Source organism: Carcharhinus amblyrhynchos, chromosome 19, assembly GCF_965287045.1.
Source record: "Carcharhinus amblyrhynchos chromosome 19, sCarAmb.v2.hapA, whole genome shotgun sequence".
Lineage (NCBI taxonomy): Eukaryota > Metazoa > Chordata > Chondrichthyes > Carcharhiniformes > Carcharhinidae > Carcharhinus > Carcharhinus amblyrhynchos.
This window is the reverse complement of record NC_137342.1, coordinates 33137062-33150971: the sequence shown is the minus strand read 5'-3', so window position 1 is coordinate 33150971 and position 13910 is coordinate 33137062. Positions and strand designations below refer to the sequence as shown.

Below are 13910 nucleotides of genomic sequence, written 5' to 3'. Positions count from 1 at the left end.
GTCCTTGTTCCTGTTTTCCGGGATCAAGGGAACCTCGGCCGCACTGCTGCATCCGTCGTCTGGATGGTCCCCGGCTGCTTCGATGTCCATGGTCTGAGTCTGCTGAGGTTCCCGCTTTTAAGTTGAGCCTCTTGATGTTCCATCAGCTGCCAGCTTTCTTTTCCTTGTCTGGAGGCTCTAGCTGCGAGGGATTTTCTTTTCCGGGTGTTTTTCCTGGAGGTTACGTCCTGCCGGGGCTCCTCGGGAACTCTGCTCTCCTGCTCCATGGCCTCTGCGCCCCCTGCGGGTGTGGATGTGGATGTGTCATCCTGCTGCACTGGGGAATCTACTTCTGAGTCCAAAGATTTCTCCTTGCCAGCTTCTTTTGCAGTGGACTTCTTGTTCTCTGAAGTGGCGGGAGCACTTGCCTTCCTCGCTCTGCCTCCAGTGATCTGGGCAGATGTTACCTTCCACTTGGGGCAGACTTTGTGAACATGGCCAGCCCCCCCTCACAGGTTGCAACATTTGCTGTCTTTGCAGTCATTGGTTGAGTGCCCCTCCTTCAAGCAGTTTCTGTGGAAGGTGGTGCTGCAGCATTCGCCAAAATGGCCGGTTTTGCCGCAGCTGCGGCACACTCATGGCTGTCCCGTGTAGTACAGGAAGCCTTGATTCCCTCTGATGGCAAAATTGGAGGGCGGGTGGAGAAGGCCTCCCTCGGGGTCTGTTTTCAGGGTGATTCTCACCTGCCTTTTACAGGGCCAGATTCCGCATTTGTCCACTATTTTCCTTCACCTTCATGTACTTGCAGAGGAACGTCAGCCGCAGGGATGTGATAACCCGTTTCCGCTGGGACAGCCTGGTGAACAGAGGCTCCACCGTGAGGATAGAGAAGGGCCCCTCTTTGCCTTTCTCATTCAATGCTGTCAGGAACTTGACGCATCCTGACAGGCTTCTGAAGCTGGTATCCACATACGGCAGTACTCAGCCACACCGCTGCTTGGAATCTGCAGCCCTCGAACAATACCTTCTCCACGAGGTAATCGCGGCTCACAGGTGAGCCACCTCCCAAAGGCTTCACCCAGATGGTATTGGGCAGCCCTTGGCCTGTAGCTCTCGGAGCAGCTGCAGCCATTGTTCGAAAACACAGAGTCTAACTGTACTGGCATTAGGTCCAAGCCAGAGGCTTGAAACCAGCATAAAGATACACCAGTAGCAGCAGAGCTCAAGTATTTTCTTCTGTGTAGTCGGTTGTCTGCTGGTCGTCTGCCGTCTGCTTCTTCAATCCCCAATCCCCATTGAAATTCAATAGCTCTTTGCGAAATCCGAGTCCTTGGCTTTGATCATACACTTGATGCGTCTGTAGCTTTTTTAATCCACCACATCCTATGGGCTAACCTGCCCCTTGGGATGTTGCTCTACTTTAGAGTCACTCTCCTTCCCCAGTCACTCCCCCTTACATCATCATTACTGCCTGATATTGCCACATTTGCAGCTCTCATTTGTATTAAATCCTGACCCATCATGTGGTGTCCCTCACTTTGATAGTCTGTGCTCCAAAACCCTCTCACAGACAAACTGTTAAATCTATTTTGAATCTATCTGATTTAGCATGCTGCTAGTGCCACACAATGCAGTGGAGGGTGTCCTCAGTGTGACGAAACATCTTTGTTTCCACAAGGACTGTATGCTAATCGCTGTTAGTAATACAGCCCTGTATCTGTGGCAGGTAGATTGATGCAGAGGCTTTCTCCTTTTGTTGGTTTTCTCACCAGATACTATAGGCTCAACCTGGCTGATGAGTCATTCAGGACTCAGACAGTTCTGTCAGTGCTGGTAATACGAAGCCACCCTAGATGACGGACGTTGAAATCTGCCTCTCAAGAGTACCTTCTGTGCTACCCTCAGTGCTTCTTCCAAATAATGTTCAACATGGGAGAATACCGATTCATCTGCTGAGAGAGGGTGGTAGGTAGTAATGGGCAGGAGGTTTCCTTGTCCATTCCTGATCTAATGCCATGAGACTGCATGGGATCTGGAATCATTGTCTGGGATTCCCAGGAAAACTCCATCCCGACCAAATCCCACTGTGCTGCCACCTTTGATAGGTCTATTCTACCAGTGGGACAGAACATACCTAGGGATAAAGAAGGCTGAGACAAAGCAATGTTTCTGATACCTTATTTTAATAATTAAGACTTTATTCATCAGTGATGCCACCCTTAATTACCTTTGTCTGGACAGTGCTTGGGTTCTTCCAACCTGCTACTACACTCTTTCTCTTTACACTGCCGAGCATTTTTGTTGTCACTTTCTGCATCTTCTCCAGTGCTTGTTCAAAGCCATCAGTTCATTCTAAATGCCCACCATGACCTCTGAACACTTGCACTTTTTTTGACTTTCTTGCTTCCCTATGCTTTTAACTTGTTTTAAGGGATATTCCAACTTTTTCAGCCCAGAACTCCCAGCCTACCGAACCCAAGGATCCACTGAACAGCCTCTCATTATCTGCCCTGTTGCTACTCCTGCTCACACGTTTATGTAATTGGTGCGTCTGGGTTTGAAAAAGAATTCTTCAGTACTCTGCCCATTGGTGAGCAATGGTGGGGTGGGGGTGGAGGGGACAGTATTGAGGACAGACATTCCCAAACCATCTAGCCCACCAAATTCCAACAAGTGACTTGAGTAGAGTTTTAAGCAACTTATCTATCATCACTTTGCTGGTCTTCTGCTATTGTAGTTTAAGTTATTTATTAATGTCAAAAGCAGGCTTACATTAACACTGCAATTAAGTTACTGTGAAAATCCCCCAGTCGCCACGCTCTGGCACCTGTTCAGGTACACTGAGGGAGATTTTAGCATGGCCAGTACACCTAACCAGCATGTCTTTTGGACTTTGAGAGGAAACCGGAGCACCTGGAGGAGACCCACACAGACACGAGGAGAATGTGCAAACTCCACACAGACAGTGACCCAAGCCGGGAACTGAAACCGTGTCCCTGGCACTGTGACACACTGTGTCACCATGCCATCCAAAATGAATCAGCAAGGAGATATTTTCCAGATCAGTGGGGCAATTGTTTTAGACGTGATGGAAAAGGAACAGCCAGATAGGGGTGGAAATTCTCCGAGGAGGATTTAGCTGTGGTAAATCATGGAGCCATAGAACCCCTACAGTGCAGAAAGAGATCATTCAGCCCATTGAGTGTGCACTGACTCTCTTAAAGAGCATCTCACTGAGGCTCTCCCCTCTGCCCTATCCCCATAACACCAATATTTACCATGGCTAATCTAGCTAACCTACATATTGAGGGATTCATCAGGGTAAATACAGAGAAAAACTATTTCCTGTGGTGGATGAATCAAGAACATGGAGTGCTCCTTTACACTGTCTCACTGCCCCAGTCTATTACCTTGTTTTAATTGGTATTCTGTATTTTTCAGCCCTGAGCTCCCAGTCCACCGAGCCCACAGGATGAATACTGCTACCCAATTTAGAAGTGAAATTAGGAAGCACTTTTGCGCTATGCAAAACATTGTGTAATTCTGCTTGCAGAAGCCTGTTTTAACTGGGAGGAGTGTTCTAGTTTGAGACTGATCTATTTTTGTTGGGTGAGTAGAGCTAAAGGGAAGTTGAGAGGGGAGGTCAGCTATGAGTGGGACAGACATTGAATGATCTTCTCCTGTTCCTAGGAAGTAATTATAGAGAAAACCCATACAGAGAAAGTCAAGTGATGTTGAAATGGCAAAAACAAACAATAAATAACCAAACACGAACGTTATGTGCTAGAACGTGAAATTTAAGTTATGTCACTTGTTACTGACTTAGTTTGCAAACTTCACTGGACATTTGTAATAATGCCAGAATTACAGATATAAAGGGAAGAAGACAGATGTGTATGTGCCTGAATTTGGAGAAATGATCCATAAAGTGATGCCAGCTGGATGCCACACGGTTGCACCTGAGAGTCTGTATTTGGGATGATCATGCAGCCCAATCTCCTTCCCCTGGTTTGCAGCCTTTCAATTCCTATCAGCTACGTAAGTGTTTGTTCAGAACAGAAGAACAAAGAACAATACAGCACAGGAACAGGCCCTTCAGCCCTCCAAGCCGATCATGTGTTCCTAACTAGACCATCTGTTTGTATCCCTCTATTTCCAGTCTGTTCATGTGGCTAGGATCTACCTCAATCACCTTGTTGATAGTGCATTCCAGGCCTCTACCACCCTCTGCGTAAAAAACATCCCCCTGTATCTGTACTGAACCTTGCCCCCCCCGCCCCCCATCTTACCTTGAACTTGTGACCCCTTGTGTTTGTCATTTCTGACCTGGGAAAAAGCTTCCAACTGTTCACCCTATCTATGCCCTTCATAATTTTATGAACTTCTATTAGGTCACCCCTCAACCTCTGACTTGCCAGGAGAACAACCCTAGTTTACTTAATCTCACCTCATAGCTAATACCCTCCATACCAGGCAAAATCCTAGTAAACTTCTTCCGTACTCTCTCCAAACTGGTAGTGTGATAACCAGAACTGGACGCAGTATTCCAAATGTGGCCTAACCAACCTTCTATATAACTGCAACATCATATGCCAACTTTTATACTTTATGCCCTGTCCAATAAAGGCAAGCATGCCATATGCCTTCTTCACCACCCTCTCCACCTGTGCTGCCACCTTTAAGGATATTGCACACCCAGATCCCTTTGTATAATTATACTCCTGATGGTTCTGCCATTTATTGTATAGCTCCCCCCCTGCAGTAGATCTACCAAAATGCATCACTTCGCATTTATCTGAATTAAATTCCATCTGCTTTTACTCCACCCAATTTTCCAGCCTATCTGTATCCTGCTATATTGTCTGACAATGTTCATTACTATCTGCAACTCCAGCAATCTTTGTGTCGTCCGCAAACTTACTCATCAGACCAGCTATATCTTCTTCCAAATCATTTATATATATCAGCAGAGGTCCCAGTTCAGAGCTGTGTAGAACACCACTAGTCACAGACCTCCAATCAGAGAAAGACCCCTCCACTGCTACCCTCAGTCTTCTATGGCCAAGCCAGTTCTGTACCCATCTAGCTAGTTTACCTTTGATCCCGTGAGATTTAATCTTTTGCACCAGCCTGCCATGAGGGACCTTGTCAAAGGCTTTACTAAAATCCACCATCAGCCAAGGAACATCCGCACAAACATCTAGGTCATTTTCGATGATTAGTGAGTGGCTGAAATGTGTGTGACCTGTCACCCTCTCGCACACCCCTCCACATCCCCCCAGCATTTAGAGATTGGTGTGAGGAATGAGAGAGAGAGAGCAGGTTCCTGACAATCAGTTCATGTTTATTTGATAGGTTCAATGTGCAGTTTATCATTCTGTTCCCACACCCCCAGGACCAAGCAACCGATTGGCAGGTTAGTCTGGCAGCAAGCCATCTTAAATTCACCTTTGAAACCATTCTCATAATTATGCATTTATATTCTCAGAGACAATACTGTGACTGCTTCCCGTGTTCTCCATTAATGGAGAGGAACTGTGAGGACTTGGAATTGGGAAGATATTTTTTATAGAGAAACATTACCTGATTGCCACAACAGGATCAGAACTAGATAAATTACTGACCTGAATTTCTCTAAAGGTGTGGAATTGCTGCTTCATTTTATTACTCTCACTGGATAATCATCCTTGGAATCATACCAAGTGAAGCACGGAGTATACTTCTCTGTTCCTGAGGAGCGTAGATCAGAGGTTGGGAGGTTTTTGTCGATTTTCTTTATTATTGTGAAGACATTTAGTTTGTAATTAGTAAGCAGAATGCAGGAAGAAAATAGGAATGTTTAGGAAATGGGGAAAGCCAGCAGGTCAGCAAACACACTGGGCAAATCACCTATCTTCTCCCCACATCCCCTAACCACCTCCCCACTCACCCACCTTTTCACCATATCTCTTAATTATTCCCTATCAGAGATTCCACCCCCACCCCACACTTTCGCCACTCCAAACATCAATCCGTCTGTGTGAAGATATGGTTTTCAACATCAGTCCTGAATTGTCCTTTCCTATTTGCCCTCTGGCTGTGATTCAACTTGTAATGGTGATCAGTGTTGAACTTCCCTTTCCACCTCTGCAAAATCCTTTCTCAGTTGCCTCTCTATTCCCTCCTCCCAAGGAGGTAGAATCTTCCCTTGCTACTCAGACTCGGGATTAGCCTTTTGACCTTTTTCAATGCTGTTCCCAGGATTTTGCGCAGAATTTTTTTCATATTCGTATGTGGGATGTGGGTGTCGTGGCTGGTCCAGCATTTATTGCCCATCCCTGGGGACAGTTAAGAGTCAACCACATTGCTGTGGATCTGGAGTCACGTGTAGGCCAGACCAGGTGAGGACAGCAGATTTCCTTCCCTAAAGGACACTAGTGAACCCGATGGGTTTTTATATGACAACTGACAATAGTTTCATGATTATCATTAGACTTTTAAATCCAGATTTTTATTCAATTCCAGTTTCACCATCTGTCATGGCAGGATTCGAACCCTCAAGCATTGCCCTGGATCTCTGGATTACTAGTCTCTTGACAATACCACTATGCCACCGTCTCCCATCAATTGAATTGAATTAATCATTGTGCATAACTTCACATAGAAATCTTTTGATTTCTAGTCCACTGGCTGGGACTTCACATTCACATTCTTTTGGTTCACTCTTTTGGTTACTGCTCTGTTGTAGCCATGCAGTGCGAGAACCTCTCCGGCTACATCAAGGGCATCCTGAAATCCAATGTACAAACAACCCCCAGCTTTTGTCATGACACTACGGATTTCCTACAGAAACTCAGCCCACATGGAGCAGTTGAACCAGGAGCACTCCTCGTCACAATGGATGTCTCAGCACCTACACCAGCATCCCCCACGATGATGGCATTGCTGCAACTGCCTCAGTACTCAGTGCCGACAACTGACAGTCTCCAGATGCAATTTTACAACTCATCTGCTTTATCCTGGACCACAATGTCTTCACCTTCAACAACCAGTTCTTCATCCAGATACATGGAACAGCCATGGGGACCAAATTCGCACTTCAATGTGCCAACATCTTCATTCACAGGCTCAAACAAGACATCTTCACTGCACAGGATTGTCACCGATGCTATACATTACATTTACCAACGACATTTTCTTCCTTTGGACTCATGGTGAACAATCACTGAAATATGATGACATCAATAAATTCCATCCCGCCGTCAGACTTACCATGGATTACTCTCCGGAATCGGCTGCATTCTTGGACACACGCATCTCCATTGAGGACGGTCACCTCAGCACTTCACTGTACCACAAGCCCATGGATAACCTCACGATGCTCCATTTCTCCAGCTTCCACCCTAAACATGTTAAAGAAGCCATCCCCTATGGACAAGCCCTCCGTATACACAGGATCTGCTCAGATGAGGAGGATCACAACAAAAACCTCCAGATGCCGTAAGATGCCCTCATAAGAACAGGATATGGTGCTTGATATGTCGATTGACCACAGTGAAAAACCGCACCAACCTCCTCAGAAGACAAACATGGGACACGGCAGACAGAGTACCTTTCGTCATCCAGTACTTCCCCGGAGTGGAGAACCTACAACATCTTCTCCGGAGCCTTCAACACGTCATTGATGAAGATGAATATCTCACCAAGGCCATGCCCACACCTCCACTTTTTGCCTTCAAACAACCGCACAACCTCAAACAGACCATTGTTGACAGCAAACTACCCAGCCTTCAGGAGAACAGTGACTATGACACCACACAACCCTGACACAGCAACCTCTGCAAGACATGCTGGATCGTCAACACGGATGCCATCAAGTCACTTGAGAACACCATCCACCAGGTACACGGTATATACACTTGCAACTCAGCCAACGTTGTCTACCTGGATACGCTGCAGGAAAGGATGTGTCAAGGCATGGTACATTGGGGAGACCATGCAGACGCTACAACGGATGAATGAACACTGCTCGACAATCACCATGTGGATGTGCCGGCGTTGGACTGGAGTAAACACAGTAAACAGTCTGACGACACCAGGTTTTAGTCCAACCGATTTATTTGATAGTAAACTCACAAGCTTTCGAGGGGACTCCCTCTTCGTCAGGTGAATGGAGATGAACTCTCCATTCACCTGACGAAGAGGGAGTCCCCTCGAAAGCTTGTGAGTTTATTATCAAATAAATCGGTTGGACTAAAACCTGGTGTTGTCAGACTTTTTACTGACAATCACCAGGCAGGAGTGTTCTCTTTCTGTGAGGGAACACTTCAGCAGTTATGGGCATTCGGCATTTGATCTTCAGGTAAACGTTCTCTAAGGCGGCCTTCGTGACACATGACAATGCAGAATCGCTGAGCAGAGACTGATAGCCAAGTTCCACACATGAAGACAGCCTCAACTGGAATCTTGGGCTCATGTCACACTATCTGTAACCTCTGTGACTTGCCTGGGCTTGCAAAATCTCACTAACTGTCCTGTCTGGAGATAATACACATCCCCTTTAACCTGTGCTTAACACTCTCTCCACTTAGATTGTCTGTATCTTTAAGAATTTACTACCTGTAAAGACTCTCATTCAAATCATTATTTTGTAAATTGAATTTGTGTGTTTATATGCCCTGTTTGTGAACAGAACTCCCACTCACCTGACAAAGGAGCAGTGAGTGCTCCTAAAGCTTGTGGCTTTTGCTACCAAATAAACCTGTTGGATTTTAACCTGGTGTTGTGAGACTTCTTACAGTGTTTACCCCAGTCCAACGCTGGCATCTCCACATCATAGCCACGCAGTTCCAGATCCCTTCTGATTTCTCCCCTAACCAGTTTGACACAAATCACTCTACAAATACCTCTCTCTAATTTGGTTTGGTGTGGAACACAAAAATGAAAGCTTCAGTCAGGTCACCCTTTAAAGAAACTAGCCTAACTTTCCTGAACCTCTTCAGACTGAATGTCAATGGCCTCTTGCTGTGAAGGGTCCATACTGGGGTTGTGGATGCAGTGTTGGGAGGGGGATGGGGTGGAAATAGCTCAGCAAAAACTGATCACTTTGCCCCAAGATTTGTGTGTTGGGCAAGTAGTTAGGTATACAGAGGTAGCCGATAGAATTACAGAGTAATTACCGTATAGAGGAGGCCACTTAGCCCATCAAATCCATGTTAGCTCTCTGTAGAGTGATGGCACTCACATTCCCCAAAGCATGACAAGTTTATTTCACTCGTTGCCCATCAGTTTTCTTTTGAAATCCTTTTGGATCTCTGTTTCCAACATACTGGTAAGCAGTGAGTCCCATGTCATGAAGATGATCTCTGAAGGAATCCAGCTGATTTGGAATGAATGGGGGAGATTTTAATTCTAATCACAGGGCAATACAGATAGCAAGATGGGCATCTGTTTCCCAGTCACAGCCACTGTGCCACCCCAGATCAATGTTGGCGGAATACATTTGATCTGATTGAATTTATTATTGTTATATGTATTGCTATAGAATGAAAAGCATACCAATCGTAGCTTGTCCCATTGTAGGATTGTCCTTGGCAAAAAAGATTGTTAATCCACTGTCTTGGAAACAAATGGTCTTTGCAGTTTGTGTGGATGACTATCCGTGTTTTGTCATTGCCGGAGGGCTCCAGGTACATGTTTCTATCAATTCCTACTGGCTAATTCCATACTTTGTAGAACTCAGTCAGTCGCCCTGCTTTGCTGCTGCGAGTCCAGTTCTAAATCTTTGATCAAAGCAATGGTTGTACTCTGTTAAACTAATACTTCATTGAGATCAGTCTTTCTTATCTATCCTCAAAGGTTCTCTTCATTTCGAGACAAACACAAAGAAAATGTGCACCAGCCAGCCACACATTAATGTCCCAGAAATGATTCGGAAGAAGCGAGATAAAGAGGATTTGAGCGCGGAAGAAATCCGTTACTTTGTGCAAGGTGTAACAAAGCAAACCATCCAGGACAGCCAGATAGGTAACATTTCCTGTTGGATTTTTAATCTGCATATGTGGCATCTGGAGTTTGACACGTGTGTGACTCATCCCAAAACACAGTGGAATTCATCTCATGTCTGGAATGAATTGACTGCCCAGTGTGATACTGCACTAAACAGAGAATTCCCATTCCCACCCCCGTCTACCCCTCCCCCTTCCTCCTGCCCCCTCCCCACTCGCAGTCTCAGCCCCCCTCCCCACTCGCATCCTGTGATGCAGGTATACCACCGTGCTGTTAGGGAGAGAATTCCAGAATTTTGATCCCAATGACAGTGAAGGCATGCCGATATATTTCCAAGTCAGGATGATGAGTGACTTTGAGGGGGACTTTCACATGGTGGTATCCCCAGGTAGCTGCTGTTCTTGTTTTCCTAGATATTAATGTGGTGGGTTTGGATGTGGCTGCCTAAGGAAGTTTGGTGACTTCCTGAGCCTTGTAGCTGGCCCACACAGCTGCCACTGTTCATCTGTGGTGGAGGAAATGAATGTTTGTGAAAGGGGTAACAATCAAACAGCTTGCTTTGTCTTGGATGGTGTCGAGCTTCTTGAGTATTGTTGGAGCAGGATTCATCAGGCAAGTGGAGAGTATTCCATCACAATCTTGACTTGTGCCTTGTAGATGATGGATAGCTTTGGGGAGTCAGGAGGTGACTTACTCACCGCAGAGTTCCCAATTTCTGACCTGGTCTTGTATTCACAGTATTTATGTGGTTAGTCCAGTTCAATTTCTGGTCAATGATAAACTCTGACAAAGGGTCACCTGGGCTTGAAACTTTAGTTCTTTTCTCTCCTCACAGATCTGCTGAGATTTTCCAGCATTTTTCTTTTGATTTCAGATTCCAGCATCCGCAGTAATTTGCTTTTATTTTAAGCCTGTGTTGCCACTTGAAGCCTTCCTAAACTAAAAGACCTTTTTCCTCTATGTGGTCCTTATCCCTCTATTCCCTGTCTATTCATGTATCTGTTAAAATGCCTCTAAGGACTATTACTTACGGGGCGAAAAACTGCAGCAGGCGACGGTGCAGAGGGACCTCGGGGTCCTTGTGCATGAATCGCAAAAACCCAGCTTGCAGGTGCAGCAGGTGGTCAGGAAGGCGAATGGGATGCTGGCCTTCATAGCGAGGGGGATTGAATATAAAAGTAGGGAGGTCTTGCTGCAGCTGTATAGGGCATTGGTGAGGCCGCAGCTGGAGTACTGTGTGCAGTTTTGGGCGCCGCACCTGCGCAAGGATATTTTGGCCCTGGAGGGAGTGCAGAGGAGGTTTACTAGGCTGATACCGGAGTTGAGGGGATTGAGCTATGAGGAGAGGCTGAATAAACTAGGCTTGTACTCGTTAGAGTTTAGAAGAATGAGGGGAGATCTCATTGAGACGTATAAGATGATGAATGGGATGGATAGGATAGAGGTGGAGAGACTCTTCCCGCTCAAAAAAGACAGTAGGACTAGGGGGCACAGCCTCAAGATAAAGGGGAGGCGGTTTAGAACGGAGTTGAGGAGGAACTTCTTCACTCAAAGGGTGGTGAATCTCTGGAATTCTCTGCCCGTTGAAGTGGTGGAGGCTGCCTCGCTAAATATTTTTAAGAAGCGGGTTGATGGGTTTTTGATAAGAGAAGGGATTAAGGGTTATGGGGAGAGGGCGGGAAAGTGGAACTGAGCCACGACAGATCAGCCATGATCTTATTGAATGGCGGGGCAGGCTCGAAGGGCTAGATGGCCTACTCCTGCTCCTATTTCTTATGTTCTTATGTTCTTATGTAAACATTCCTATTGTATCTTCTTCTACCACCTATTCTGGCAGTGCATTCCTGGCACCTGCACTGCCAGAACTTGCCTCTCACATCTTCTTTAAACTGTCCCCCTTTTACCTTAAACCTCTGGCCCATAGTAACTGACATTTCTATTTTGGAAAAAAGACTCCAACTAGCCTTTCTATCCATGCCTCTCATAACTTTGTCTATCAGGTTGTCCCTCAGCCTCCAACATTCAAGTGAATGAGCTAAGCAGTGCACTGATGTAGCCTGCCTTAGCCCTTAGTGATATTGAACTACAGAGGCGTCGCACGTAGCCATGATTTCAAACAACTGGTTGCATTGCCTGTAACAAGTTCCCATGATTCTCTTTGTTAGGTGCCATGTTGATGGCGATTCGCCTGCAGGGGATGACAAAGGAGGAGGCAGTGAACCTGACCAGGGAGATGAAAGATTCTGGTGTTGTCCTGCAATGGCCAAAGGAGTGGTCGGGTTTGGCGGTTGACAAGCATTCGACAGGAGGAGTCGGAGACAAAGTCAGCCTCATTCTAGCTCCAGCACTGGCTGCTTGTGGCTGCAAGGTAAAGAAAGCAGAGACAGCAGGTACGCTGATCAAGCTCAGATTGGGTAGTGGGGCTTTTGGATGAGTTGAAGGTCAGAGGGGATGGATGAGAGGAGGCCAGGTAGGAGGAATCTGGAGGGACATGAGCATGGATGAGTGTTTTGGCAGCAGTGGGACTGAGGCGAGAGTGCTGATGGGCAAAGTTGCAGAGGTGGAAGGAGATGGTGCCAGTGGGCAAGGGTACATAGGGTCAGAAGATCAAGTCAGGGTCAGTTAGTGCAGCAAGTTGCAAAGGGTTTGGTTCAGCCTGTTACCAGAGTGAGGAGCGGAGTGGCTGGAGTATGGACTGGCTTCAGTTTTTCCAGTCCTTGGCTGGAGGCAATGATGAGTCATCGAGGATTAAATTTTCAACAAGTAATGTTACAATTTAGTAACAGTGGAGAGGTTGAACTGGGTGTCATTAAAATGCAGGTAGAACCTGATGTCCTATACTTGGATATCAATGAAAAACAGCGTCGACAGGAAAGATAGCTGATGGATTCCAGGAGGAAATGGAATGGGAGTGGGAAGATAAACCATTGCAGGCAATTCTCTGACTATGACTGGATAATTGCAAATGCAAAGGAAGCAAATGCAGTCCCAATCCACAGGGTGGCACTGCAGAGGCATTGGAGGAGGATGGTGTAAGAAACTATATCGAGGGAGGTTTACTACAATCACTAAGGATGTTGTTTGTGATTTAGATAAAAGCTAGTTCAGTACGTGGTGAGGGCAGAACTCTGACTGGAGGAATTCGCACATGGTGTCATACTAAATATGGGAACAGATTTGGGAGGTTAGAATGTTCTCAAGGGCTTTGGAGAAGAAAGGGAAGTTGAAGATGGGGCATTAGTTTGCAAGGACAGTGAGGGGGTGGGGTCAAGGATTAAGCCTTTAGGGAAGGACAATGATGACAGATTGGAATGGGATGGAGACAGTACCTAAGGGGAAGGAACCATCAACAGTATTGATCAACATGAGGGCCAGGAAGGGAAACTAGCTGGTCAACAACTTCATCAGAACAGGAGAAAAGGAGAAAGAAGATTGGATTTCCTCAAACTGATATGGTTAAGGGGTGATTTCACAAATGTTTTAAAGATACTTACAGAATAGATAGAGAGAAATTATTCCCATTGGTTAGGCAGTTTCGGACCAGGGGCAACGCAAAAACATTTAAGACAGAGTTTCAGAAGGGAAATTAGGAAACATTTCTATGCATGACAGGCGATAGAAGTTTGGAACTGTCTTGTGCAAATGGCATTGATGCAAGACCAAAAACAAATTAACTGAAAGGCTTTAGGACATTTTGAGGCTGTGGAAGTTGCGATTGAAATGCGGTTTTTAAAATTTTTATTTAATATTTGAGTTGATGTTGTTGATCTGCAGGTTCCAATGATCAGTGGTCGGGGACTGGGACACACGGGGGGCACACTGGACAAGCTGGAATCTATCCCAGGATTTAGCATTCAGAAGAGTCCAGAGGAGGTATCAAACGTTTGAAAAAATTGAACTCATTGTTTGGAGTTGCCAAGGGCCATCTAATCTCAATTCTGAAG

At 45.9% G+C, this 13910-nt stretch overlaps 1 protein-coding gene across 3 annotated transcripts in view; it reads left to right on the top strand.

Annotated features, from left to right (window-relative positions):
- The window catches only part of tymp (thymidine phosphorylase), a 46502-nt gene that overhangs the window by 8616 nt on the left and 23976 nt on the right, over window positions 1-13910 (top strand). For 2 of the 3 annotated variants that reach the window (XM_080207545.1, XM_080207546.1), the window contains exons 2-4: window positions 9817-9984; window positions 12132-12334; window positions 13741-13839. In XM_080207545.1, the coding sequence (XP_080063671.1) occupies window positions 9849-9984; window positions 12132-12334; window positions 13741-13839 (438 nt within the window). In that variant the 5' untranslated portion in view covers window positions 9817-9848. Of the gene's footprint in view, window positions 1-5524; window positions 5730-9816; window positions 9985-12131; window positions 12335-13740; window positions 13840-13910 lie in introns of those variants that run through there. The other variant, XM_080207548.1, reaches the window with a different exon arrangement.